This window comes from Lissotriton vulgaris, chromosome 8 (assembly GCF_964263255.1).
Source record: "Lissotriton vulgaris chromosome 8, aLisVul1.2, whole genome shotgun sequence".
Classification (NCBI taxonomy): domain Eukaryota; kingdom Metazoa; phylum Chordata; class Amphibia; order Caudata; family Salamandridae; genus Lissotriton; species Lissotriton vulgaris.
Window position 1 is genome coordinate 14,494,190 of NC_141696.1, and position 27,688 is coordinate 14,521,877.

At 45.6% G+C, this 27,688-nt stretch overlaps 1 protein-coding gene across 1 annotated transcript in view; it reads left to right on the forward strand.

The window, feature by feature from the left end:
- Positions 1–215: 215 nt before the first annotated feature.
- The window catches only part of LOC147693230 (tyrosinase-like), a 38,767-nt gene continuing 11,294 nt past the window's right edge, over positions 216–27,688 (forward strand). Inside the window, exons 1-2 of the mRNA XM_086933638.1 lie at positions 216–314; positions 25,842–26,673. Of these exons, the coding sequence (XP_086789764.1) occupies positions 25,876–26,673 (798 nt within the window). The 5' untranslated portion in view covers positions 216–314; positions 25,842–25,875. The remainder of the gene's footprint in view (positions 315–25,841; positions 26,674–27,688) is intronic.

Below are 27,688 nucleotides of genomic sequence, written 5' to 3' on the forward strand. Positions count from 1 at the left end.
GATGTCACGCCAGGGCTGTTCCCAAATTAACCAGAGGGTGAGACAACTGTGCTTGCAGTGCCTTACCCAACCCTTATTAAATCTGCTGCTCGCTACAGTCACAGGGCCTGCAGGCTGCTCACACACCTGCAGCTCTGACACAACTTCCTGCTAGAAAGATGGCTCCACCCCTGTCTTAAACACCAGTTTCCCATGCTGTATCTATGCCCTATAAATGTGTGTCCATCCGCAGACTCCAAGCACTTGCCGAAGAAGGTTGGAGAGCGAAGAGGTGGACCTTCATCGGCTGTGGATAGCTCAGCCTGAGCACAGAGGTACAGTACCGGGCAGGGTTCTGTTCTCCCAGGGACCAGGATGCTAGGGCCTGCATTGCAGTGGTGTCTGTTGTGTGTACAGGAAGGTCACGTGTGCAGCCCTTTCTTGACTTTGAGCTCAAGGCCACAGAGGCATGGATGCAGGCTCTGACCTACTAGAGCTGAGACCACTATGAAGATATGTCAACTGTACATCTACAGGTGCTTTTGGGGGATCCATCTCTGAAGATGAGGTACCTGCTTATCCTAAGATGGTCTCATCTGCTTGCTTGTTGTTTCCATCACACACAGTCCAGGGTTTGCTTAGTTTATATTGAACTGTCTGCTTATCTCAACCTTACACCTACCTCTTGCTAACATATACCCCTCCCTCTCGTCTCTGAAAGCACAGTAACCTCCACATGGGAGTGAATCTCTGTCTGGGAGTTTCACAGCTGAATCTTTACAGTCAATTCTTTGAGTTAACACTATCCTGTGGGCCCCCTTTGAAAGCAACATTGCACATTCAATTAGCAAAGATAGTCCAGTGGGTCCATGATCTGCTCTAGAGCTCTCTGTGCATCTCTGTGTAAGTCTGGTGAGGGGACATGTGCCCTTTGTCTTCTGTGGTTCTCACAGGTCTCTGGTTGGCTGTGTGTGCTCCAGAGTTTCTGTAGTGCTCCTCACAGTGGAAACTGTTCTGTTCTCAGTGGGGCTGTTGCTGTAAGCAGTGTTTCTACTCCTTCCTTTTTTATATTCCCAGAGAGCTGCCTGCTCCCCTGGTGACACCCTAGACTGCTTCGCAGAAGTTGCTTGATGGCAATGGTCGCCTCAGGTGCTCCTCCTGTCTCTGCCATAGGACGCGGGCACACAATGCCGCCTTTGTGCATCTCCTGTGCTGGGCATGCCGCTGCCTGCTTCTATCTTTTAGCTGAGAGTCTGCACCATACCTCACCGTGACAAGTAAGAGGCATGTGTCAGGCCTCTGTCCTGGCAGTTTCTATCATCCTCAGCTGCTTCTTCCCCTGAGGAAGGGTAGTATGTGGCATACAAGCCTTCTGTGCAGACTCACTGCATGGAGTACCATCAGTACCAAGGTACCTGGGAGTGACTCACTTTAAATTATAGCCCTCAGAGGTGGCACGTGTCCTGCATGCCTGGCATAGCTTGGATGGCAGCCATGTTTCCTGATTCTCCAAGGAAGAAGACAGAGCACACAGACAGGGCTTTAGTTTATTCCTGAAGCGCCACATCCTCACCCAATGCCAGGCACAATAGGAGTGCTCTCTCATACAAAGTACATTGAATCAAGCAAACCATCCCTCAACCTGTTAACATTCAATGCAGCCCTTCCAAATCATAAATAAATAAACTCTTAAACTTGAAAACTTGCAGCCCTTTTGGTGTTCACTTCTCCCTTTTCCCAAACATCCTTTACAGACCTACCTGTCCTGACCAGCTATTAACATACCGGTCTACTGGTGAGCCTGCTTGAACCAGCAGTGCCAGTCTCCGCCTTCCCTCTCTTTATTACCCCTTTCACCTGCTTCATCAACTTATGTGATTACAATTTTATTTTTCTTGAACCATTTCCTGCAGCTAGGGTATTATGGTCCAATTGAGCAACTATTGTTGCCTCTGTAGCCAGTTCCTCCAGAACCAGGGTATGGAGGGGGCACTTCACTTCAAACAGGGAGGAATGCCCCCTCTTGGAGTCATAGGTTGTTGCTAGGCAGTGGTAGAGGTAGGGAAGCCTCAGGTTCTCAATGTCAGAGCTGTTCCTCCCTCGCCCTCACAGCTTTCAAACACCCAGAGTCTGATGCCTCCACTCTGCCCAGGGCCCTCCTTCTCCCATAGGAGACTCACACCTGTGGACTCCGTGGGCTTGGAGCCACCTCCACAAAGAGTCTGTGGGTGGCATGCCATGTACTTGTGCATATTGTCTTGTGTTAGTCCAAGGAAGATTAACACATTCTCAAGTCTTTGGAGGTGTCCAGATTGCCTTGGAGTGGGGTTCTCCTTCTATTAATGGAGTCTTTTCATGTCTCACCTATGAAGACACAGAGGCCTCGTGCTTTCTAAGTGTCAGAGACACAGAGCTTTACTTAGAGCTTGGCGGATGGGATACTCTGTCTCAAACGTGGTGGATGTAACAAACCCATGTGCACAGATGTGCGTTGAGCAAGATTTCCGACCTGTGTTTTTCATGTAATTAAGGCACAGCCCCGGTGGCATTATTTATTTGTTTATTTTATTTATTTATATATTTAAAGGGTTTTATATAGCGCTGACTGGACCCGGGAGTATCAGAGCGCTTTACAACATTTGGTAATAACAGAGTTACAGTAAATATTTAGCACTTTTAAATATTGAAGTGATGCAATTTACCACATTTGAGGAAGGATATAATAACTAGGAGGATCTAAGAGTGAACAGGTTGGAGCAGGAGGAGCTGGAGGAGAGCAGAGAAAAATTTAGTGAGGGGGCAAGTAAGAAAGTGAAGAGTAAGAGTGGGGAGAAGGTAATAAGGGGAGGGCACCCAAAGCTGGATACGTTTGTCTTGGCAGTCCTCCTGTGTGTTTGGGCATACCTTATGCTGTGCCTTATCGGCTATAGCCTTATCTCTGCATGCATGCACCTACCTGTGAAAGGTATAGGGACTTTCTGATGTGGAAGGGTCCCTTCTCAGCAGCCACTGGGTTCTCTGCACAGTTGTTTCTCACCGCCTCCTTCCAGAGACAATGTTCACCAGTGTCTTGGACACTTAGGGGCTGATTCACATGACTAATCTGAGACAAAATTCTAAACTTACTACTTTTGGTATTCACAGATGGCATTTAGTAGTAGTGAAGTTAGTATTATGTCCTAAGTTTGTATTTTTGTCTTAAGTTAGGATTTTGTCTTAAATTTGTATTTTTTCTTAAGTTAGTATTTTGTCTTAAGTAAGTATTTTGTCTGTAGTGTAATTCCTAACTTAAGACAAAATACTAACTTAATACAAAATACTAAATTTACTACTACTAAATGCCTTCTGTAAATACCAAAAGTAGTAAGTTTAGGATTTTGTTTCAGATTAGGTCTGTGAATCTGCCCCATAGACTTTGCGCCTCTCTTCCGTGGTGTGCGGCTGTCACTCTGTGGCTCTCTTTCATGGTGCATGGCTGTCATGCTGTGCCTCTCTTCCATGGTGTGTGGCTGTCATGCTGTGCCTCTCTTTCATGGTGTGTGGCTGCCATGCTGTGCCTCTCTTCCATGGTGTGTGGCTGTCACTATGTGCCTCTCTTTCATGGTGCATGGCTGTCATGCTGTGCCTCTCTTCCATGGCGTGTGGCTGTCATGCTGTGCCTCTCTTTCATGGTGTGTGGCTGCCATGCTGTGCCTTTCATCCATGGTGTGTGGCTGTCATGCTGTGCCTCTCTTTCATGGTGCATGGCTGCCATGCAGTGCCTATCTTTCATGGTGTGTGGCTGTCATGCTGTGCCTCTCTTTCATGGTGTATGGATGTCCCTTTGTGCCTCTCTTTCATGATGAGTGGCAGCCAATCTGTATCTCTCTTTTGTGGTATGTGGCTGTCAGTCTGTGCCTATATTTTGTTGTTTGAGGCTGTCACTCAGTGCTTTTCTTTCTTGGAGTGTGGCTTGCAATCTGTGCCTTTCTTTCCGGCTCTGTGGCTGTCACTCAGTGTCTCTACTTTGTGGTGTGTGGTTGTCACTCTCTGGCTCTCTTCTGCTTTGTAGCTTTCACTATGTGATCCTCTTCCTTGGTGTGTAACTGTCAATCTGTGCCTCTCTTCTCTGGTGTGTGGCTGTCACTCTGGGCCTTTCTTTCACGGTATGTGGCTGTCACTCTGTACCTTTCTTACTTTGTGGGTGGCTGTCCCTCTGTGCCTCTGTTTCACGGTGTGTAAAATTCACTCTGTGTCTCACTTTTGTGGTGTGTGCCTGTCACTCTGTGGCTCTCTTCCTTGGTGATTTCTTCTTTTCCTTGGTGAATGGCTTTTACTCTGTGCCTCTCTTTCTTGGTGTGTTCCTCTCATCTTTAATGAATGTATGTGACTCCGTGCCTCTCTTCCCTGACTGTCATTCTGTGCTTTTCTTCCTTGGTGTGTGGCTGTCACTCTGTGTCGCTCGTCCAGGGTGTGTGGCTGTCACTCTGTGCCGCTCTTCCTTGGTGTGTTCCTCTCTTCCTTGTTGAGTGTCTGTCACTCTGTGCCTCTCTTCCTTGTTGAGTGTCTGTCACTCTGTGCCTCTCTTCCTTGTTGAGTGTCTGTCACTCTGTGCCTCTCATCCTTGTTGAGTGTCTGTCACTCTGTGCCTCTCTTCCGTGGTGCCTGGATTTCACTCTGTGTTTCTCCTTGTTGAGTGTCTGTCACTCAGTGCCCCTCTTCCTTGGCGAGTGGCTGTCTCTCTGTTGCTCTCTTCCTTGGTTTGTGCATCTCTTTCTTGGTGTGTGGCTGTCACCCTGTGCCTTTCTTTCTTGGTGTGTGGCTGTCACTCTGTACCTCTCTTGTGTGTGGCTGTCACTCTGTGCCTCTCCTTGGCGTGTGGCTGTCACTCTGTCCCTCTCTTGTGTGTGACTGTCACTCTGTGCCTCTCCTTGGTGTGTGCCTCTCTCAGCATCTGTCTGTCACTCTGTGCCTCTCCTTGGTGTGTGCCTCTCTTGGTATGTGACTGTCACTCTGTGCCTTTCCTTGGTGTGTGCTTCTCTTGATATGTGGCTGTCACTCTGTGCCTCTCCTTGGTGTGTGCCTCTCTTGGTATGTGGCTGTCACTCTGTGCCTCTCCTGTGTGTTTCTGTCTGGCACTCAGTGCCTCTCTTTATTGGTGTGTGGCTTTCACATTGTGCTTCTCTTGCTTGGTCTGTGGCTGTCTTCTTGAGTGTGTTCTGTCACTCTGTGCCTCTCCTCCTTGGCTAGTGGCTTTCACTCTGTGCCTCATTTACTTGGTATGTGACTGTCACTCTGTGCTTCTCTGGTGTGTGGCTGTCACTCTTTGCCTCTCTTCCTTGGTGTGTGGCTGTCACTCTGTACCTCTCTTATGTGTGGCTGTCACTCTGTGCCTCTCCTTGGTGTGTGGTTGTCACTCTGTGCTTCTCTTCCTTGGTGTGTGCCTCTCTTGGTATGTGGCTGTCACTCTGTGCCTCTCATCCTTGGTGTGTGGCCGTAACTCAGTGCCTCTCTTTGGTGTGTGGCTGTCACTCTGTGCTTCTCTTCCTTGGTGTGTGCCTCTCTTGGTGTGTGGCTGTCACTCTGTGCTTCTCCTTGGCGTGTGGCTGTCACTCTGTGCTTCTTTTCCTTGGTGTGTGCCTCTCTTGGTGTGTGGCTTTCACTCTGTGCTTCTCTGGTGTGTGGCTGTCACTCTTTGCCTCTCTTCCATGGTGTGTGGCTGTCACTCTGTACCTCTCTTATGTGTGGCTGTCACTCTGTGCCTCTCCTTGGTGTGTGGTTTTCACTCTGTGCTTCTCTTCCTTGGTGTGTGCCTCTCTTGGTATGTGGCTGTCACTCTGTGCCTCTCATCCTATCCTTGGTGTGTGGCTGTAACTCTGTGTCTCTCCTTGGTGTGTGGCTGTCACTCTGTTCTTCTCTTCCTTGGTGTGTGCCTCTCTTGGTGGGTGGCTGTCACTCTGTGCCTCTCATCCTTGGGGTGTGGCTGTCACTCTGTGCCTCTCATTGGTGTGTGGCTGTCACTCTGTGCTTCTCTTCCTTGGTGTGTGCCTCTCTTGGTGTGTGGCTTTCACTCTGTGCTTCTCTGGTTTGTGTCTGTCACTCTGTACATCTCTTGTGTGTGGCTGTCACTCTGTGCCTCTCCTCTTTGGTGTGTGGCTGTCACTCCGTGCTTCACTGGTGTGAGGCTGTCACTCTGTACCTCTCTTGTGTGTGGCTCTCCCTCTGTGCCTCTCTTCCTTGGTGTGTGACTGTCACTCAGAGCGTCTCATCCTCGGTGTGTGCCTCTTTTCTTTGGTGTGTGGCTGTCCCTGTGTGCCTCTATTCCTTGGTATGTGGATGTCCTTCTCTGGTGTGTGGCTGTCACTTTGTGCCTCTCCTTGGTGTGTGGCTGTCACTCTGTGCCTCTACTTGGTTTGTGTCTCTCCCTCTGTGTCTCTCTTCCTTGGTGTGTGGCTCTCCCTCTGTGCCTCTGTTCCTTGGTGTGTGGGTGTCACTCTGTGCCTCTGTTTCTTGGTGTGTGGCTGTCACTCTGTGCCTCTCTGGTTTGTAACTGTCACTCTGTGCCTCTACTTGGTGTGTGGCTGTCACTCAGAGTGTCTCATTCTTGGTGTATGCCTTTCCTCTCTGGTGTGTGGCTGTTCCTCTGTGCCTCTCTTCCTTGGTGTGTGGCTCTCCCTCTGTGCCTCTATTCCTTGGTGTGTGGCTGTCCCTCTGCCCCTCTCTGGTGTGTGGCTCTCCCTCTGTGCCTCCATTCCTTGGTGTGTGTGTGGCTGTCCCTCTGTCACTCTCCGGTGTGTGGCTGTCCCTCTCTGATGTGTGGCTGTCACTCTGTGCCTCTCCTTGTTGAGTGTCTGTCACTCTGTGCCTCTCTTCCGTGGTGCTTGGATTTCACTCTGTGCCTCTCCTTGGTGTGTGGCTGTCACTCAGTGCCCCTCTTCCTTGGCGAGTGGCTGTCTCGCTGTGGCCCTCTTCCTTGGTTTGTGCCTCTCTTCCTTGGTGTGTGGCCGTCTCTCTGTGGCTCTCTTCCTTTGTTTGTGCCTCTCTTTCTTGGTGTGTGGCTGTCACCCTGTGCCTCTCTTTCTTGGTGTGTGGCTGTCACTCTGTACTTCTCTTTCTTGGTGTGTGGCTGTCTCTCTGTGCCTCTCTTCCTTGGTGTGTGACTGTCCCTCAATGTCTCTCGTCCTTGGTGTGTGACTGTCTCTCTGTGCCTTTTTTCCTTGGTGTGTTGCTGTCACTCTGTTCCTCACCTCCTTGTTAAGTGGCTGTCACTCTGTGCCTCTCTTCCCAGGTGTGTGCCTCTCTTCCTTGGTCTGTGGCTGTCAGTTTGTGCCTCTCTTTCTTGCTGTGTGCCTCTCTTCTATAGTGTGTTGCTGTCACTCTGTGCCTCTCCTCCTTGGCTAGTGACTTTCACTCTGTGCCTCATTTACTTGGCATGTGGCTGTCACTCTGTGCTTCTCTGGTGTGTGGCTGGCACTCTTTGTCTCTCTTCCTTGGTGTGTGGCTGTGACTCTGTACCTCTCCTTGGTGTGTGGCACAAAAAGGGGTGGTGATGGACGGAGCATCTGAACCAATGAAACACTCACACCCAGTCAAGAGGTCTGGGCTTAATCCATCACCGTTCTTTAGCCCACTCTGCCACCCCAGTTCAGACATGGCCATATGCAAATCAGTCTGACCCTGTGCCTCATGGGAACAGTCCAGCCCGAACTGCCAAGCCATGACTTCCCTGGACCGGAAACAAGCTTCCAAGAACCGGTTTCGGGCATTTCAGCCGTCTTCAGCCCGGCTGGCTTAAATCCAGTGGCAAAGTGAGCAAGGGACTCACGTCTGAGCATACCCTGCCAACTTATGGTGAACAAAGCGGTACAAAAGGGGGTGGTGATGGACGGAACATCTGAACCAATCAAACACTCACACCCAGTCTAGAGGTCTGGGCTTAATCCATCACCGTTCCTTAGCCCACTCTGCCACCCCAGTTCAGACATGGCCATATACAAATCAGTCTGACCCTGTGCCTCATGGGAACAGTCCAGCCCGAACTGCCAAGCCATGACTTCCCTGGACCAGAAGCAAGCTTCCGAGGACCGGTTTCTGGCATTTCAGCCGTCTTCAGCCTGGCTTGCTTGAATCCATTGGCAAAGTGAGCAAGGGGCTCACGTCTGAGCATACCCTGCCAACTTATGGCGAACAAAGCGGTACAAAAGAGGGTGGTGATGGACGGACCATCTGAGCCAATCAAACACTCACACCCAGTCAAGAGGTCAGGGCCTAATCCATCACCATTCTTTAGCCCACTCTGCCACCCCAGTTCAGACATGGCCATATGCAAATCAGTCTGACCCTGTGCCTCATGGGAACAGTCCAGCCCGAACTGCCAAGCCATGCCTTCCCTAGACCGGAAAGAAGCTTCCGAGGACCGGTTTTTGGCATTTCAGCCGTCTTCAGCCCGGCTTGTTTGAATCCATTGGCAAAGTGAGCAAGGGGCTCACGTCTGAGCATACCCTGCCAACTTATGGCGAACAAAGCGGTACAAAAGAGGGTGGTGATGGATGGACCATCTGAACCAATCAAACACTCACACCCAGTCAAGAGGTCTGGGCCTAATCCATCACCGTTCTTTAGCCCACTCTGCCACCCCAGATCAGACACGGCCATATGCAAATCAGTCTGACCCTGTGCCTCATGGGAACAGTCCAGCCCGAACTGCCAAGCCATGCCTTCCCTTGACCGGATTCAAGCTTCCTAGGGCTGGTTTCTAGCAGTACAGCCGTCTTCAGCCAGGCTTGCTTGAATCCAGTGGCAAAGTGAGCAAGGGACTCACGTCTGAGCATACCCTGCCAACTTATGGCGAACAAAGCGGTACAAAAGGGGGTGGTGATGGACGGAGCATCTGAACTAATCAAACACTCACACCCAGTCTAGAGGTCTGGGCTTAATCCATCACCGTTCCTTAGCCCACTCTGCCACCCCAGTTCAGACATGGCCATATACAAATCAGTCTGACCCTGTGCCTCATGGGAACACTCCAGCCCGAACTGCCAAGCCATGACTTCCCTGGACCAGAAGCAAGCTTCCGAGGACCGGTTTCTGGCATTTCAGCCGTCTTCAGCCCGGCTTGCTTGAATCCATTGGCAAAGTGAGCAAGGGGCTCACGTCTGAGCATACCCTGCCAACTTATGGCGAACAAAGCAGTACAAAAGAGGGTGGTGATGGACGGACCATCTGAGCCAATCAAACACTCACACCCAGTCAAGAGGTCTGGGCCTAATCCATCACCGTTCTTTAGCCCACTCTGCCACCCCAGTTCAGACATGGCCATATGCAAATCAGTCTGACCCTGTGCCTCATGGGAACAGTCCTGCCCGAACTGCCAAGCCATGCCTTCCCTAGACCGGAAAGAAGCTTCCGAGGACCGGTTTCTGGCATTTCAGCCGTCTTCAGCCCGGCTTGTTTGAATCCATTGGCAATGTGAGCAAGGGGCTCACGTCTGAGCATACCCTGCCAACTTATGGCGAACAAAGCGGTACAAAAGAGGGTGGTGATGGACGGACCATCTGAACCAATCAAACACTCACACCCAGTCAAGAGGTCTGGGCCTAATCCATCACCGTTCTTTAGCCTACTCTGCTACCCCAGATCAGACATGGCCATATGCAAATCAGTCTGACCCTATGCTTCATGGGAACAGTCCAGCCCGAACTGCCAAGCCATGCCTTCCCTAGACCGGAAAGAAGCTTCGAAGGACCGGTTTCTGGCATTTCAGCCGTCTTCAGCCCGGCTTGCTTGAATCCAGTGGCAAAGTGAGCAAGGGACTCACGTCTGAGCATACCCTGCCAACTTATGGCGAACAAAGCAGTACAAAAGGGGGTGGTGATGGACGGAGCATCTGAACTAATCAAACACTCACACCCAGTCAAGAGGTCTGGGCTTAATCCATCACCGTTCAGACGTGAGTCCCTTGCTCACTTTGCCACTGGATTCAAGCAAGCCTGGCTGAAGATTGCTGTAATGCTAGAAACCCGTCCTAGGAAGCTTGAATCCGGTCAAGGGAAGCGATGGATTGGCAGTTCGGGCTGGACTGTTCCATGAGGCACAGGATCAGACTGATTTGCATATGGCCATGTCTGAACTGGGGGGGCAGAGTGGGCTAAAGAACGGTGATGGATTAAACCCAGATCTGTTGACTGGGTGTGAGTGTTTGATTGGTTCAGATGCTCCGTCCATCACCACCCCCTTTTGTACCACTTTGTTCGCCATAAGTTGGCAGGGTATGCTCAGACGTGAGTCCCTTGCTCACTTTGCCACTGGATTCAAGCAAGCCTGGCTGAATACGGCTGTAATGCCAGAAACCAGTCCTAGGAAGCTTGAATCCGGTCAAGGGAAGGCATGGCTTGGCAGTTCGGGCTGGACTGTTCCCATGAGACACAGGGTCAGACTGATTTGCATATGGCCATGTCTGAACTGGGGTGGCAGAGTGGGCTAAAGAACGGTGATTGATTAAACTCAGATCTGTTGACTGGGTGTGAGTGTTTGATTGGTTCAGATGCTCCTGCCATCACCACCCACTTTTGTACCGCTTTGTTCGCCATAAGTTGGCAGGGTATGCTCAGACGTGAGTCCCTTGCTCACTTTGCCACTGGATTCAAGCAAGCCTGGCTGAAGACAGCTGTAATGCTAGAAACTGGCCCTAGGAAGCTTGAATCCGGTCAAGGGAAGTAATGGATTGGCAGTTCGGGCTGGACTGTTCCCATGAGGCACAGGGTCAGACTGATTTGCATATGGCCATGTCTGAACTGGGGTGGCAGAGTGGGCTTAAGAACGGTGATGGATTAAACCCAGATATGTTGACCGGGTGTGAGTGTTTGATTGGTTCAGATGCTCCGTCCATCACCACCCCCTTTTGTATCTCTTGGTATGTGGCTGTCACTCTGTGCCTCTCATCCTTGATGTGTGGCTGTCACTCTGTGCCTCTCCTTGGTGTGTGGCTGTCACTCTGTGCTTCTCTTCCTTGGGGTGTGCCTCTCTTGGTGTGTGGCTGTCACTTTGTGCCTCTCACCCTTGGTGTGTGGCTGTCACTCTGTGCCTCTTTTTGGTGTGTGGCTGTCACTCTGTGCTTCTCTTCCTTGGTGTGTGCTTTCACTCTGTGCCTCATTTACTTGGTGTGTGTGCTTCTCTGGTGTGTGGCTGTCACTCTGTACCTCTCTTGTGTGTGGCTGTCACTCTGTGCCTCTCCTTCTTGGTGTTTGGCTGTCACTCTGTGCTTCACTTCGTTGGTGTGTGCCTCTCCTGATATGTGGCTGTCACTCTGTGCCTCTCATCCTTCATGTGTAGCTGTCACTCTGTGCCTATCCTCTTTGGTGTGTGGCTGTCCCTCTGTGCCTCTATTCCTTGGTATGTGGCTGTCCCTCTGTCCTTCTCTGGTGTGTGGCTGTCACCCTGTGCCTCTCCTTGTTTTGGCTGTCACTCTGTGTCTCTCTTCCTTGGTATGTGGCTCTCCCTCTGTGCCTCTCTTCCTTGGTGTGTGCCTCTATTCCTTGGTGTGTGTCTGTCCCTCCTTGTCTCTCTTCCTTGGTGAGTGGCTGTCCCTCTGACCCTCTCTGGTGTGTGGCTGTCACTCTGTGCCTCTCCTTGGTGTGTGGCCATCCCTCAGTACCTCTCTGTGCCTCTCCTTGGTGTGTGGCTGTCCCTCAGTGCTTCTCTTCCTTGGTGTGTGGCTGTCACTCAGAGCGTCTCTTCCTTAGTGTGTGCCTCTCTTCCTTGGTGTGTGTCTGTCCCTCAGTGCTTCTCTTCAGTTGTGTGTGTCCATCCCTCTGTGCCTCTCCTCCTTGGTGTGTGTCTGTCGTTCATAGCGTCTCTTCCTTGGTGTGTGGCTGTCCCTCTGTGTTTTTCTTCCTTGGTTTGTGCCTGTCACATCATGCTACATCTGTGTAATGTCTGGTGTTAGCTTAGGAGCTGCATAGACGGCTTGAGGGAAGGTTACTCAGTGAGATACAGAAGTTGGTGTACAGCAGTAATCTAGCAGCCTGTATTCCAGCAAAAGATTTCATCCCTGACTCAGAAAATTAAAACCTGAAATTATGATTAACCCATAATGAATGTGTTGCTCTTGTGCCTTTGGTGTTGTGATGTAATGCTGTGTACATTGTTATAATTATAGCCCTACCATCTTACACCCCTCCCAGAATAGCGTAGGGAAAAGCCACCCTTACAGGTGCTCACTGGAGACAGTGGAAGGCAGAGATGCTCATGTCTCCTCATCGCACCACATGGCTGCACCCCACATACACTGAAGCATGCCATTCACCTCTGCTTCCACACATGGAGGAGTCCCCTTCGTTTCCACCCAGGAGAAGGCCCTGAAGACGGAGACGCCCCTTTTAAGTGGTAACTCTGGAAGCGCATACACTCCAAGGGCCCGATTCACAGTACTAACTTAAGATAAAATCCTAAACTTACTACGATTTTGGTATTCACAGAAGTTAGAAGTCCTAACTTTAGGACTCCTAAATGCTTTCTGGGAATACCGAAAGTCTTAAAATTGGGATTTTTCTCAGTTTAGTAGGAGTAAAGTTAGAACTCCTAACTTTAGGACTCCTAAATGCCTTCTGTGAATACCAAAAGTCTTAAAATTGGGATTATTCTCAGTTTAGTAGTAGTAAAGTTAGGATTCCTAACTTTAGGACTCCTAAATGCCTTCTGTGAATAGCAGAATTCTTAAAATTGGGACTTTTCTCAATTTAGTAGTAGTAAAGTTATGACTCCTAACTTTAGGACTCCTAAATGACTTCTGTGAATAGCAGAAGTCTTAAAATTGGGATTGTTCCCAGTTTAAAAGTAGTAAAGTTAGGACCCCTAACATTAGGACTCCTAAATGCCTTCTGTGAATAGCAAAAGTCTTAAAATTAGGATTTTTCTCAGTTTAGTAGTTGTAAAATTAATTTAGGACTCCTAAATGCCGTCTGTGAATACCGAAAGTCTTAAGATTAGGATTTTTCTCACTTTAGTAGTAGTAAAGTTAACTTTACTACTAATAAACTGAGAAAAATCCAAATGTTAAGACTTTTGGTATTCCCGGAAGGCATTTAGGAGTCCTAAAGTTAGGTTAGGAGTCCTAACTTTACTAGTACTAAACTGAGAAAAATCCCAATTTTAAGACTGTCACTATTCACAGAAGGCATTTAGGAGTCCTAAAGTTAGGACTCTTAACTTCTGTGAATACCGAAATGAGTAAGTGCCTTCTGTGAATACGAATATGAGCAAGTGCCTTCTGTGAATACCACAATGGTAGTAAGTTTAGGATTTTGTCTTAAGTTAGTTCTGTGAATCGGGCCCCAAGCCAGGATTCCATGTCAGTCTGGAAACGTAAAAATCTATCAAATTGTGTATTTGGAGCACAGTTGAGCTGAATAAGAACAGTTGTCTTGAAAAGTAAATGGGGTTACCAATATTTTGCCAGCGGCAGGGGCCCGACCTGCATTGAGGGGTGATCTTGTCTGTTAATTCTGAGTGTGGAACTAGGAGGGGTGAGATGCAGTCCCAATCTTCCAATGGCAACAATCTCTGATCCAAGGGAACACAAATCACCCAGCATGTGCCAAATTGTCTTTATTTGCACAGACTTGGAAACTCTATAGCAGGGCTGAGTCTGTGTTTTGTTTACTGTACCGATACACATACTCAGTAATACATTCAGAATGTCCTGGGCAATAGCTTGTTCACTAATATTCAGTACTTTAGAGAGGGTCACCAAAAGAATATCGAGGGAAAAAAATTATTTGGTAAAAAATATAGAGTACAAAAATATCGACTGCGTATACTTAAAAAGGTAAGTACAAAAATATAGTTGTATTAAATATAGATTTTTAAATATATATAATTTAAAATAATAAAATAAACATATCTTAAATTCTAACATTAATTTATAATAAAATGCAATATATTTAAATTTATATTTTAACAAATACAACAAATAAACTTACTGTTAAAATGTAAACAAATATATATGTGTGTATGTTCATATATATATATATATATATATATATATATATATATATATATATATATATATATATATATATATATATATATATATATATATATATATATATATGTATATATCATTCACAAACCCCCAAAGCTTGAGGCAGCACTCCACGAGGTGAGTTCAACAAAACCTTTATTTCAAAAGCGGCATGGTATCACCTGAGTCTCTTTTGTATCCCGACGCGTTTCGATGCTGACAAGCATCTTAATCATGGGGCGGCATCTGACAAGACCTGGGGTGGACCTCTGCAATTCAATCCCTTGTGGCGTTCGTTTTTCAGTAAGCAAACCGCCAGGAGCAGGAGTCCCGATTCCACTATTTCAGTATAGCCATTTTCTTGCCAAACTTCACTTTTCTATGCCGATTTTTTGTACATTTTTCCATCCCTCCAGTGGGCCTCTGTGCATATCATCTGCTTTATTTTCTGTCACCCTCATGCTGTAAGGGCTGCAGTTCGTTTCCCAGCCCTTCAGAAATAAGTCCAGTTTCACAAGCGGTGCTCGCCTCCTACGGCAGGAGATGCCGCGTATAATATCATTCACAAACCCCCAAAGCTTGAGGCAGCACTCCACGAGGTGAGTTCAACAAAACCTTTATTTCAAAAGCGGCATGGTATCACCTGAGTCTCTTTTGTATCCCGACGTGTTTCGATGCTGACAAGCATCTTAATCATGGGGCGGCATCTGACAAGACCTCGGGTGGACCTCTGCAATTCAATCCCTTGTGGCGTTCGTTTTTCAGTAAGCAAACGGCCAGGAGCAGGAGTCCCGATTCCACTATTTCAGTATAGCCATTTTCTTGCTAAACTTCACTTTTCTATGCCGATTTTTTGTACATTTTTCCATCCTATGTATATATATATATATATATATATATGAACTAATATTTTAATAATAATATAATAAAAAAATTGTAAATTATATATTAGCAAAAAAAAAAATATATATATATACATATTTAAATATACCAAAATCATAAAATATTATAAAAGAAAACACATTTATTTAAAAATAGAAAGTAAACATATTTTTAAAAACTTGAACTATACATAATTTACAAACAAAAAATATTGACATTTTTAAAAATTATTATAATGAATCAAACACATAATTATCTAAATTCCAACAACATACAAAATATTATAAAATATTAAAATTAATATATATATACATTTCCCACTACATCAAAAAGTACTTACACTACACAAAACTAAAATGTACTACTCTAACTACAATAAATATAAAATGTGTAAAATTATAAGATTGGAAAATACTACAATTTACTATTCCCAATACAGAGCAACAGTAGTAAAAATGTTGGATTGCGGAGGGGTAAAATTTACCCCAGTCAGTGAAACTGTAGGGAAATTGCAGGGAAATTGTTAGATTGCGGAGATGTACAATTTACTATTCCCACTCCAGTCAGTGCAATAGTAGGGAAAGTGTTGGATTGTGGAGAGGTAAAATGTACTATTCCTACTGTAGTCAGTGCAACAGTAGGGAATGTGTGGGATTGAGGAGAGGTATTATTTTCTCCTTTCACTCCAGTCTGCGCATTAGTAGGGAAAGTGTTGGATTGCAGGGGGTGAAACTTACTACCCTCACCCCAGTCAGTGCAACATAATAAAAAAGTTAAATATCTAAAAAATGAAAATAATTTAAAAACTGTAAAAACATCAAAAATTATGTTGAATACAAAATAGAAATATATTTAATATTAAAAATGTAGAATTAATTTACTTCCCACTCCACACCCATACAAAACCCACAGCTCACATCTAAATTTTAAAAAATTTCCTTGCACAATTCACATAATTATTTATCAATTAAACAAATGTTATATATGAAAATCTAAATCTAAAATCATTAAAATTGATTATCTTGATACCCTTTACCCATATAAACTCCACAACCCCAATCCAAAATTAAACAAAAAAACTGGTAATAACAAAATTAAATTAATGCATTTACAAGAAAATAATTAATAGTTTCACAAATAATAAACAATTAAAATAAAAGCGTTTACTCTCCACCCTTTACCCCTATAATCCCCACAACTCAAACCTAAAACCATTTAACAAAACAATTAACAAAATGATCAAACATGTAATTAATAATATTTCATATTTTATTATTAAATATTAAAAAATAAATGACTTCCCTCACTTTACCTCTAAAAAACCCACAACCCACACCTAAAAAAGTTAATTACACAATTAACATAATTAATGATCAATTAATACATTTGTTATAATTAACTAACAACTAATTATTAATAAATTAAAACTAGATTATGTCCCACACAATACCCCTATCAAACCACAACCTGCTACAGTACTAAAAAACACAACAAAATTAAATTACATTTTAGAACTACTAAAAATGTAACTAATATATATTTTATGTCCTCATTCTACACCCAACTAACTCCAATCTACCCTAGAGATATCCACACACTGCCTCAGCATACTGGATATGTAGGCATCTGGAGGTTACGAACCTCGTCTACCAGTGTTAACGGATACTCAAAGGCTTATATGGAGACCTATGGGGAGCCGTCTTACCGGGCATCACCAACACAGCCATATCAGGGCGCAAACTGATTTCTACAGATGTATCTATAAAGTAGCAGGGCAGCGTAATTATAGGATAGAAAAAAAAGAAAAACCCTGTCCATTGTCTCAATACTACCCCCATTTCAAAAGATGCTAAAAGGCTCGCTGTAATATCCTGGTTATTATGTTTAACATGCTTTCCACTCCTCCATCTGTAGAACACTCTAGAGTTGATGTCACTTAGAATGTTGGTGTATGAAGCAGACAGTTGGAGAAGGGCTTAGCGCCTTGATGGCTGCTCCTGGTGGGGCTAATTACTTCTATACTTCTATGCTGTAACCAACCTGAACACTCACACTGGCTGATCAGCTAGATGCAGAGGAGTAAATGAACATATTTACAACCTGAGGATACGACACCTGCTTATTTTGATTGCAGGATCTCATGAGCTCCGGTCTGGAAACCCGTAATACATATGCCTGCAAATCCAGAAAAGAGGGAGAGGAAGAATCCTTCCATTTTTGCAGATTTCTCTTCTGGCCAGCAGGATAGCATACAAGAGAAGTTGTTTGGCGGAGCCCGTCACACCCTCCAACAAGCCGAATATAACCAACGAAAGATTGATTTTAATGGGGCAGCCTAAAGATGTTGTCAGTGTTTTCCTATGGAATCCCAAAAGGAGGACAGGACTGGACAATCAAAAAACACATGAATGTCGGAAGCAGCTACTGTCCTGCACTCTATACATGGGTACAGGGGGGCCCTTTGAAAATTTTGAAAGTCTCTGAGGTGAATAATCAGCCCTGTGCAGAGTGAAAAGATGATTCCTTCGGAGCCATGCTGGTTTGACTACCTCCCACAGTGTCTTAACCACAGATGTTCACTGTTGTGGCCCGAAAGAGAGCTGCCCCAAAGCTTATTAGCCAGTTGAAATTGACCATCTATAATATTGCGTGGTACCAGAAAGAGACTTCCTTCCTGGGGCTTTGTTAACAAGTTGGAACTCTAGATGGTTACCCCCTCCAACTGGGTATTTGCTCTGGGTGGCTGTCTGCGACAGGGCCCAACAGGCCATCTGCAAGTATTTAAACCTAGAGAGGCCAGAGCCAACCCTATCCCTAAGAGATTCCCACGAGACAAGGGTCCCTTCCACAAACAGATCTCTCCACACCTCCACACCAGCTTCTCTCAAAGGTAAAACCAATCTATCTTTAGGCCATCCCGGGCCCCCCGGTGTATCCCACAAAGGAGCCAAGCTGGAAAAATATCGTAGCGTTACTGAGCTTCTCACCTTAGCCCATGTTTTAGCTAGGCCCTGTAAAACCTTTAGCTTTATATATTTTTTAATTTGGGATCACCAAATTTAAACAAAAAGCCCTCACATGGTAGCGTAGTCCCTCTAAGCATGGCCCGGAACATGCAGCCCGCCCCAGTGTTAGTAGGCATTTTCAATAACATACGAGATTGTGAGAGTTGAAAACCCCATGCATACAACTGATGATCAGGAGCGGCTAAGCCTCCCTTTTCTCTCCGCTATCTTAGTTTTATTCAAGCCGATCCTGGGCGTATGGTAAGCCCAAATAAATGAATTAATGTTGCTCTGCAACTTAAGTAGAGAAACAGTCTCAAAATGAAGGGGAAAAGTATTAAAAAGAAACGTAATTCTAGGCAGAATTGACTTTTTATTAGGTTTACCCTTCCCAAGACAGGCTGGGGTAATAAGGACCATGCCTGCATAAGTTTCCAACACTCCTTTGCCACATCTGAAAGATTAGTTTCCACTATTTTGGAGAAATCCTGAAGGATGCTGATTCAAAGGTACCTCATTTTAGAGCTAAGCTGCTGCCCTAACTGGACCTCCTCCATTTTCCAGGCCATAATTTATGTTTTAGAAGCGTTAATCTCATACCCAGAGACTTTTCCAAAGTCCGGGGCTAGTTTGACAACCAAGGGAAGCGCTGTATGCAACTCAGAAGAAAAAATCAAAATGTTGTCTGCATACAGGGCTACCTTCCTTTCCCACTCCCCGTACCTGAAAGGCTTGATGTTAAGGTCATCCCTCATCAGTTGGGCAAAAGGTTCTATATATAGATCAAAAAGAAGAGGGGAGAGGGGGCAGCCCTGCCGTGTGCATCTTGTGATTTTAAAAGGATCTGAAAGAGTTCCATTCACCAAAACACTTGCGGAGGGGTTCTTATATAACAACCTCACGGCTTGACAAAACTTGCCGATATTAAACTTACCTAAGACCCCTGACAGGTATGACCAATGAACCCTGTCGAAGGCCTTAGTAGAGTCGAGAGTCAACACAGCCAGGGGGAGAGATTCTGTAGAAGCAATGTCGATAGCGCCAATCAAGTCATACGACAAGTCAGAGAGCTGTCGACCCTTAACAAAGCCCCACTGGTCCTGATGCAAGATATTGCCTACAACCAGCCCCAGTCTTTTGGCCATAACAGAGATAAAGATTTTATATTTGGCATTAAGAATAGATATTGGCCTATAAGACGCACAACTGGATGCAACTTTGCTAGGTTTTAAAATCAGGGTAATAGAAGCATTATCACATGCGGCTGTAGGGGGTGCCCCCTCCTGGAGGATCTGATTAAAGAGGATAGTCAAAATAGAAACAATTTCCTTACCCAAGACCCTATAAATTTCCAAAGGGGAGGCCATCGGGACCTGCTGCCTTCCCCTTTTTATGGCTTAAGGTGGCTGCATTAACCTCTTCCTGTGTGATCACTTGATCGAGGTGGCCCTGTTGTTCTATAGTTAAAGAAGGCAACGAGACCTTGTTCAGCCAAGCCTCAATACAAGAAGGGTCAATACACTTATCCTCTGTGTAGATATCTTGGAAAAACGCATGGAAAACCCTCCTAATATATTTATCAGATGCAAACGTTAAGTTGCCTTGAGTAATTGACCCGATATTATTTCGAACTTGGTCAGTCTTAGCTTTCCAGGCGAGGAGCCTGCCTGCACCTTTGCCATATTAAAAATGAGAGATTTTACTCGCCTCCCACCTACAAAGTAAACGTGTATTTAAGACCGCTTCCAACTGCCCTTTTAATCTTGTCAGTTTGTTTTGTAATTCCTGAGATGTTTCGACAGAGGTGCAAATGGATTGATCTAATTCAGATTGCAACTTTTTAATTTCGGCCTCAATAGTGCCGACCTCCTCTCTATATGTTTTTTTTTCTATATGCAGCTCTACTAGTAATTTGGCCCCTTAGAAAGGCCTTATAAGCATCCCATACACACCCTCTTGAGGCCAAATCTATGTTGGTTTTCATAAACCACTCTGTCTCCATAATCAAAGATGAAATCTCCTCATCTTCCAATGATGAGCAATCAAAAGACCACGATCCAGAAAAGTCAGGGACTAAGCCCTCCAATTCCAGCCAGACTGCAGAGTGGTCAGATAAGTGAGAAGTAAGATATGCGATGTTCTTAACTCTACCTTTCAATGCCTGACTAACCAAGAAAAAATCAATCCTAGACTGATGGCGATGTTTATAGTTACAGAACGAAAAATCTAAATATTGCCCTGACTTTAACCTCCAAATATCAGAATAGGAATATTGTTTTATGGCGTCAAGTAAGAAAGTCCTAGTTTTAGAGGGGACTGAGGCACGACTATTAGGTGATTTATCAAGATGCGGGTCCAAAACAATATTAAAGTCGCCCGCCAAAATGATTGGCTCTGGAAACAATAATAGGTGAGAAAAGATAGATTTGAGAACAGAAGGGTCATATTGATTCGGGCCATAATATCCTACGATAGAAATCTGGGTCCCCAAAATATTAACAGTCACAATGACGCATCTGCCACCTGGGTCCACTAATTTTGAAATAAGGCGAGCCTTTGCTGATCTCTTAAAAAGTATCGAGACCCCCCTGATATTCATAGTCTGGGTTGTAGAAACTTAAAAATCTATCCATTTATTTTTCTGAGCAAGTAGGAGCATCTCTGATTCTATTAGATGTGTCTCCTGGAGCACAATAACCCGCGCACTAGAGTCCCGAAGATATTGCAAAATCTTGTCCCTGCTAGGTCTAGTGCACAGGCCATTGACGTTCCAGGAGAGAATCTGTAAACTATTCATAGATAAAGTAAACCCCTCTACACCGTGCCCATTTTTGATGCTAGATCCCCCTAAACCTATTTAATCTAGCCATATTTACAACATAGGTTAATTCATAGAAAGAGTTGTTAAGGAGAGAATGAGGAGATTTTTTAAATTTTTTACCCTGCAACACCCACCCCTGTACCCTGTGACCAAACCTACCCAACCCCCACCGTCCTGGGGAACCCATGCCCTAACTATCCGGACGAAGTCCAGAGAGTTGCACCCCGCGGGCTCCCACTGACCCTCGCACCCTGAAAAGAAAGAGAAAAAGAGAAGAGAAAAGAAAAATGACGACTTGCGTTATATATAAAAGTCTTGTAGCACTAAAATTTGCTCAATACCAATCCAAAATCTACTCTTGAATATTCAAAGTTAGTGTTAAGTAAGAAAAGGGAGATAGCCATTAAAAACATTAGGGCTATACCCCTATACTAAGTGTCAATTGCATCCAAGCTAAGCATAAAAAGCATGAAAACTGAATAGTCCAAAGCAGGGTTTACCTGGGAGGAAAAGTAATAAGGTAATAAGGCTGTAAGGTTGCTAGGAACTAAGCCTGAATCTATCCCAGCAGATCTTCCTGGCTGCCCAAGTCTAGCAATAACTCGTCGGCTGCCTGCACAGATCTAACATTATACATTTTATTGTTATGCATTATTTTTAAAGCAGCCAAAAACTTAATTTGTGTGACCGCCCCAAGTTTCCTGAAGGCCTTCAACCTTCTACCCAACTACCACTGCCTGTCCAGGGTTGCCCTGGACAGGTCTGATCTTCTTTGGAATGGGAAGCCTTTAGCACTCAGGGTCTTCTGTTTTAATGCTTGGTTAAGAATCTGTTATTTCAGAGAGAAGGTATGAAAATTAACCAGGATCTTCCTGGGTTTGGACCTCTGTGGATTCCTCCTGAAGGGGTCTCTATGTATTGTTTGAATATCTGTCCCCAGGTCTTCGGTAGACTGGTCAAGTACCAGGGCTTCCTTTAACCCCTCCCCTGCTGGTTACGGAACCACTCCATCATCAGCCGCGGTCGCGCTGTGCTGATGACGGAGCGGTTCCGTCACAGCCCGCCTGCGCGGCACGGATTCCGCACCTGCGCTGAGCGTTCCATTGAGCGGGCGGGCCGTGACAGAACCGCTCCATCATGAGCACAGCGCAACCGCGGCTGGTGACGGAGCGGTTCTGTCACCAGACTGGACCCACCGCACGGCCCCCTTAGCACTGCGGAGGAATAGCCGCTGCAGTGAAGGTGTTAAAAGGGTTATCACGTACTGTTTGATGTTGGTTCCCTCGCTCCCCTCGGGAACATTGAGAATACGGAGATTATTACGCCGTGAATTGTTCTCCAACACTTCTCAGAGAGGACAAGATCTTTTTTAAGTTTGATAATATCTGATTAGACTTTACCAAGATTGACAGAAAGACCCGCCACAGTTTCCCCCAAGGACACTGTTCTAGCATTTAACACGTCAATTTTACTCTCCAATGACTTGCAGAAGCTTCTTATTTCCGTTTGGTTAGTTGTGGAGACTTCAAACCCCCTTTTAATATCCATAAACAGGGCTGTAAGCATGGATTCCAAGGAGGCTACTGAGGGGCCTACCTCGCCCTGAAGGTTACCTATCACTGGAGTTGTGACCTCCTGAGGCGCTGCTATTGCCTCTGGTAACTGATCTGGTAACTGATCTAGTCCGGGTGCCACCTCAGCAGTCACCACTATGCGACTCATTTCACCAAAGGCGGTATCTAAGCCTCCACTATTGGGATAAAGATAATCAACTGCTAATGAAGACTCTGCCAGCTCTTCCATTTCTGGGGGTCTGGGAGGGGGGAGACCCACCCAGGTACTAACCTGCAAGAGGCCCCTTTTTTTACCTCTTTTGCCAAATCCAAAACCTGTGGCAAAACTTTGAAATATGATTATAATGAGGGCGTTACTTTCGTGCTGAGGGCTAAGGCAACCTTTGTAGAATCACGTTTTTTTCCCCGTTTTGCCCTAACTTCACCATACAAAAAAGTAGAGCTATTGCTTCGACTGATACTGGTGGAGGGGCCCTGGCTCTTCAAAGCCTTACTGGTCTCAGGCGGGGGGCAAACTGCCCCACTTGATATCCCCCTTGGGGGTTCGCGTCTTCCCATTGTGCTTCTTACCCTTCTTTAAGGCTAGGGAGCCTAAAACAGCTGGTCTCTCTTGTGGCAGCACCTGGGCCGAAATGTCCCCAGGAGACTCTCTCCTTAATTGAAGTTGAGACTGCGTCGACTCCACTGTGTCCTCGTTGCCCCAACGAATGCCAGCACAGTCCTCCTTCACCTCGCCAGGAGCGCCTCCACCTTCAGAGACCACGGAAACGCAAGTGCTGCCGCTGCCTCAAGTGCTCCGGAGGAGGAGACTCCGAACTCTGCGACCCCACCGGAGCTCCAGCGCTGCCGCACTCCACCGCGACAGACAAGGTAACGGGGAGGCGGCGGCCCACAGACACATCAGAAGGGAAAAACACACCCAGCCCCCAGCCTCAGCAGTCCACAAAGTGGTCACCACAGAGCAATGAAAGAAACACTGCTCACAGGCTCCGAGCAACAAACAGGAGTAAGGCAAGCCTGCAGCATGCAACGAGAGCAGCAAACAGCAAAGAGAAGCTCTCAAACTAAACCGCCTTAAAGGTAGACCATACCGCCAACATTTTCAGAAATCACAAAAAAAAGCAAATCTCGGCATCGTATCAGGGAGCAAGGCGTCAATACGTGAGCCGGAGCCGGAGTGCAGCGGCCGCTCAACTAGCTGCCGCCATGTTCCCCCCATTGCCGCCACACAAAATGTAACTAATATTGTAAGAAACATAAAAATACCCCATTACTCCACAACCCACAGCTAAACAAAAATATTACACAAATACTACACAATCATCAACATTTATTATCAATTGATTCATTATTATTAATTAGCAACTAATTATTAATACATTTAAAATAAATTACTTCCCACCTTAAACCCCTATAAACCCACAACCCACTACAGTACTAAAAACATAAAATAAAATAAAATGTCATAACTACTAAAAATGTAACTAATATTGTAAGAAACATAAACAAAAATTAAACACAAAAATAATGTATACATTTAAAATATATACTCAAAAACATAACAATCAAAAAACAAAATTGTAACCCGTTCTATGCTCATGACGAGCTCAGCTCATCATGAGGCACCGTGCTCAGGTGCTCATGACGAGCTGAGTTCGTCATTGCCCGTGGAACGCTCACACACAGGGATAATTCCCCTGCTGTGCTGAGCGTTCCATGGGAATGGGTGTGGCCGTAATGAGCTCAGCTCGTCATGAGCACCTAAGCACTGTGCCTCACGACGAGCTGAGCTTGTCATGAGCATGGGGGCACTGTGTGCTCCCCCCGCCCCCTAGCACAGCGGGGGGAATTAACCCCGCATGCAAGGGGTTAAACAACTATGGGAGTGATTAAGATGGCGGAAGGACTTCAGTCTGTACGCCATCGTCTCAGGGAGTGGGGCCGCAAAACAACAAGGCAGCTGTCCCACAGGATTTACGATGCAGCCACCAAGGAGGCCGCAAGCGCCACACTTAACATTGCCGTGGGTGCTGCTTGCACCATTGATGCCCCTCAACACCAAAACCAAAGTGCCGCGGTGAAAGGGGGGCCCACCAGGTGCCCCCAAAGTCCTTTCCTGCCAGCCTTACCATGGCGGGTGAACCGCCATCGTAAGGATGGCAGAGATAGACCATTGTGATCCCACAATGCCTGGTACTCACCGCCGCAATTTATGGTAATATGTGGTCCTCCATAGCACCGGTACGAGTGATGGTACCACCTGCCATTATAACATGGCGGGTGGAAAATGGCCACATGATGGTGGCGAACCAGCCACCAATAGCCTGTCGGTGGTGGGATCACCTCCGTCGAAATCAGCCCCTATATTTTTGCCAAAGATATTAATGACTTCTATATTTTTTAAATCAATATTACATACCTTCAAATCGATATTCTTGACAACGATATTCTTGCACTCGATATTTCCATTCCACAATATTTTTCACTAAATATTAATGTAGTTCGAATTTTTTTGCCCGATGTTCTGTCTCATCACCATTTAGAGAAACTTACGGAGACAGTGATTAGACTGAGAAAAGATGATCAGAACTCTGGAGAAGTTGGAGATCTCTGACGGAGTGTAGGAGACAAGCCTTAGGGGTGAACTTCACTTACCAGTGTGTTGGGGGAAGGGAGAGTGTAGACCACAGAGGGTCTCAGAGTAATAGAGAACTGTGGATCTTCATTGTGGACCAGCACATGCGCCTTAGAGTGGGATACCAGAGGGGTGATTGGAGGGTACAAACTGGAGAGGGTATCTCACAGCCTCAAGCATGTGGTGACCGCTGATATGAACAAAGAGATTAGCCTGAGGGTGGGACCCAGAGTATACAGAGTTTGACAGTTTGAACTGAGTTTGGAACATTAAAACCTCATAGAACAACAATCTGCGAATACTGAAGAAACAGATTGTAGAATCCAATTCCTGTTCTGAGTGAAGACTCCAGAACTGAGGGTGTAATCAGAATATAGGAGTCTACACAAGGGAACAGATGCAAATATATGGAATATGATCAAGAGTGGAAGTCATTGTAAAGCTTATAGGAAGAAGATGGTAGATTTAGAGATTCTCACTTTCCTTCATAATCCTTCCGACTTCTGGGCTCCATGCGGTGAAGCTGTGGTGTTCCTTCTTGTTCCCATCAGGGTCTTCTTATCTCAGATGTCTTCCTGATGCTCCATCCAGAATCTTGACTCATTTTATACTCCTCAAACGTCACTGTTCTATTTCCTTCGGCTAGTTTTTATTTCTCAGCACACAAGTCCATGTACATTCACAAAGACTAGATGGTGTCTGATCAAAAGACATGGGTAATTAATGCCACCAAGCAATTGTGAGGAATAACTCGGGTCAAAGCAGGCTAAAGCAGGAGAACCAGGCTCCTACGAGGCTGGTTCCCACCGTTGGCACAATAGTTCAATTTATAAGGCTGATGCTGCTGTTGCACTAATGTCCTCTGTCATACCCATATTCCTTATTTGAACTCATATCTTTCAAAGCAGGATAACATGGAATTCATTATGTTTATTTTCCTCCGCAGGCAGACCCTAGATCATCAAATATCTGTGGAAACCATGCTGTTCTCTCTTGTGCTGCTCCCTGTGTTCCTTAGTGAGGTCCTGGGGCAGTTCCCTACTGCCTGCACTACTGACCAGGCCCTGAAGGACAGGCGCTGCTGCCCTAAGTGGAAGGACGGCAGCATGTGTGGGGTAGACTCAGGAAGAGGACGCTGCAGGTTCATGCATCAGACCTATTCAGAGAAGAGGAGCTTTACTCAGGCCAACGATGACCGCTTGGACTGGCCGCATGAGTTCTATGACAGTGTTTGTGTCTGCAATGGGAACTACGGTGATTTTGACTGTGGAAGATGTAAGTTTGGCTTATATGGCGACAAGTGCACTGAGAAGAAGAAACCCATCTTCAGGAGGGACATCCGTGAGCTCTCTCGTCAAGAGAGATTGACATTTTTCAGTTATCTGAGCCTTGCAAAGTTGAAAACAAGTGCAAGATATAAAATTCTCGTTACTGGCAACAGGTATGACAGAAACACCTTCCGCTTCGCAGAAGCCACTGTGTATGATGTCTTTGCCTGGATGCACTTTTATTCCTTTGCACCATTCCTAGATAATAATATGTTTGATGCAACCATAAACCTTGCGCATGAAGGCCCCAGCTTCCTTCCGTGGCATCGGTGGTACCTCCTCTTTTTGGAGAGAGAAATTCAGATTCTGACCCATGACTATGATTTTGCCATTCCGTACTACGACTGGAGCATGGACGGCAAGACGTGCAGCATCTGCACGGACGACATGATGGGCAAGAGCGATTCCCAGGGGTTGCTGACTTCTACCTCGTACTTCGGCAACTGGAAGGTAAATACACAGCTCTACCTGTTTGTTTAGAAACTTGCCATGATGTATGTGTGTGTCCATGAATGTGTGCACTGGTCTGAAAAGCAGTTAAGTCCTGTATAGTAGAAGGGGGCACAAAGTAAGTAAAACAATAAGTACCAACAATTGGATGGTTTCCTTCACTGTTGTTCATGTGAGGTAATCAGCCCAATGCTCCTCCACACAATTAATCATAATTTAGCTCATAAGAATCTCTTTAAACTGAAATTGTATTATAAAATAAGTTAATTATGTGCCCGTATAACTTCACCACTTACCATTGCTGTGTTCTACAATTGATAGGCAGCCCCTTTAATCTGGAGGGCAGAAGCCTATTTGCACTTGCAAATGCTGAAATTCACAGAACTTAGCATTTGCGATCATCGCAATTAGGACAGTGCGCTATGTAGCACCCAAAAACCCACATTCAAAATGAGGAATCGCAAAATTTGTGATTCCTTATTTTGCAATTGCATTTAAGGAATCGCAAATTGCGATTCCTTAAATGCAATGTAAGAAGCACCCAAGTTGTGCAAATTTTGGCTTTATGAATCTCAAAATACCACCAACTTCAGGTAGGGGGTAATTTGTGATTTCTATGAAAATTGCACTTTTTGGCATTTTTCAAAGTGCCAAGTGGGTCACATACGTGCCCTTAGGGCATGTATGTGGACCACATGTGCACACATGTTAATTTAAGGGGTGCAAAAGGGTGTCCTATTGACACCCTTAGAACCCTGAAATTGCATTCTCAATTTGCGATTCTCTAATTGAGAATCACAAATTGAGAATGTCTTCCAATGCATTGAATGAGAAGATATTCCTTATTTGTGAATCTCAATTTGCAATTTGCAAATAAGGAATAATTGGGATTCGCAAATTTTTTTTTTAATTCTACCTACATTTCGTTTTGCGATTCTCTAATTGCGATTGCCAAAAAATCGCAGTTTGAGAATCGCAAAACACAAATTACCTACATATGGACCTACATTACTTG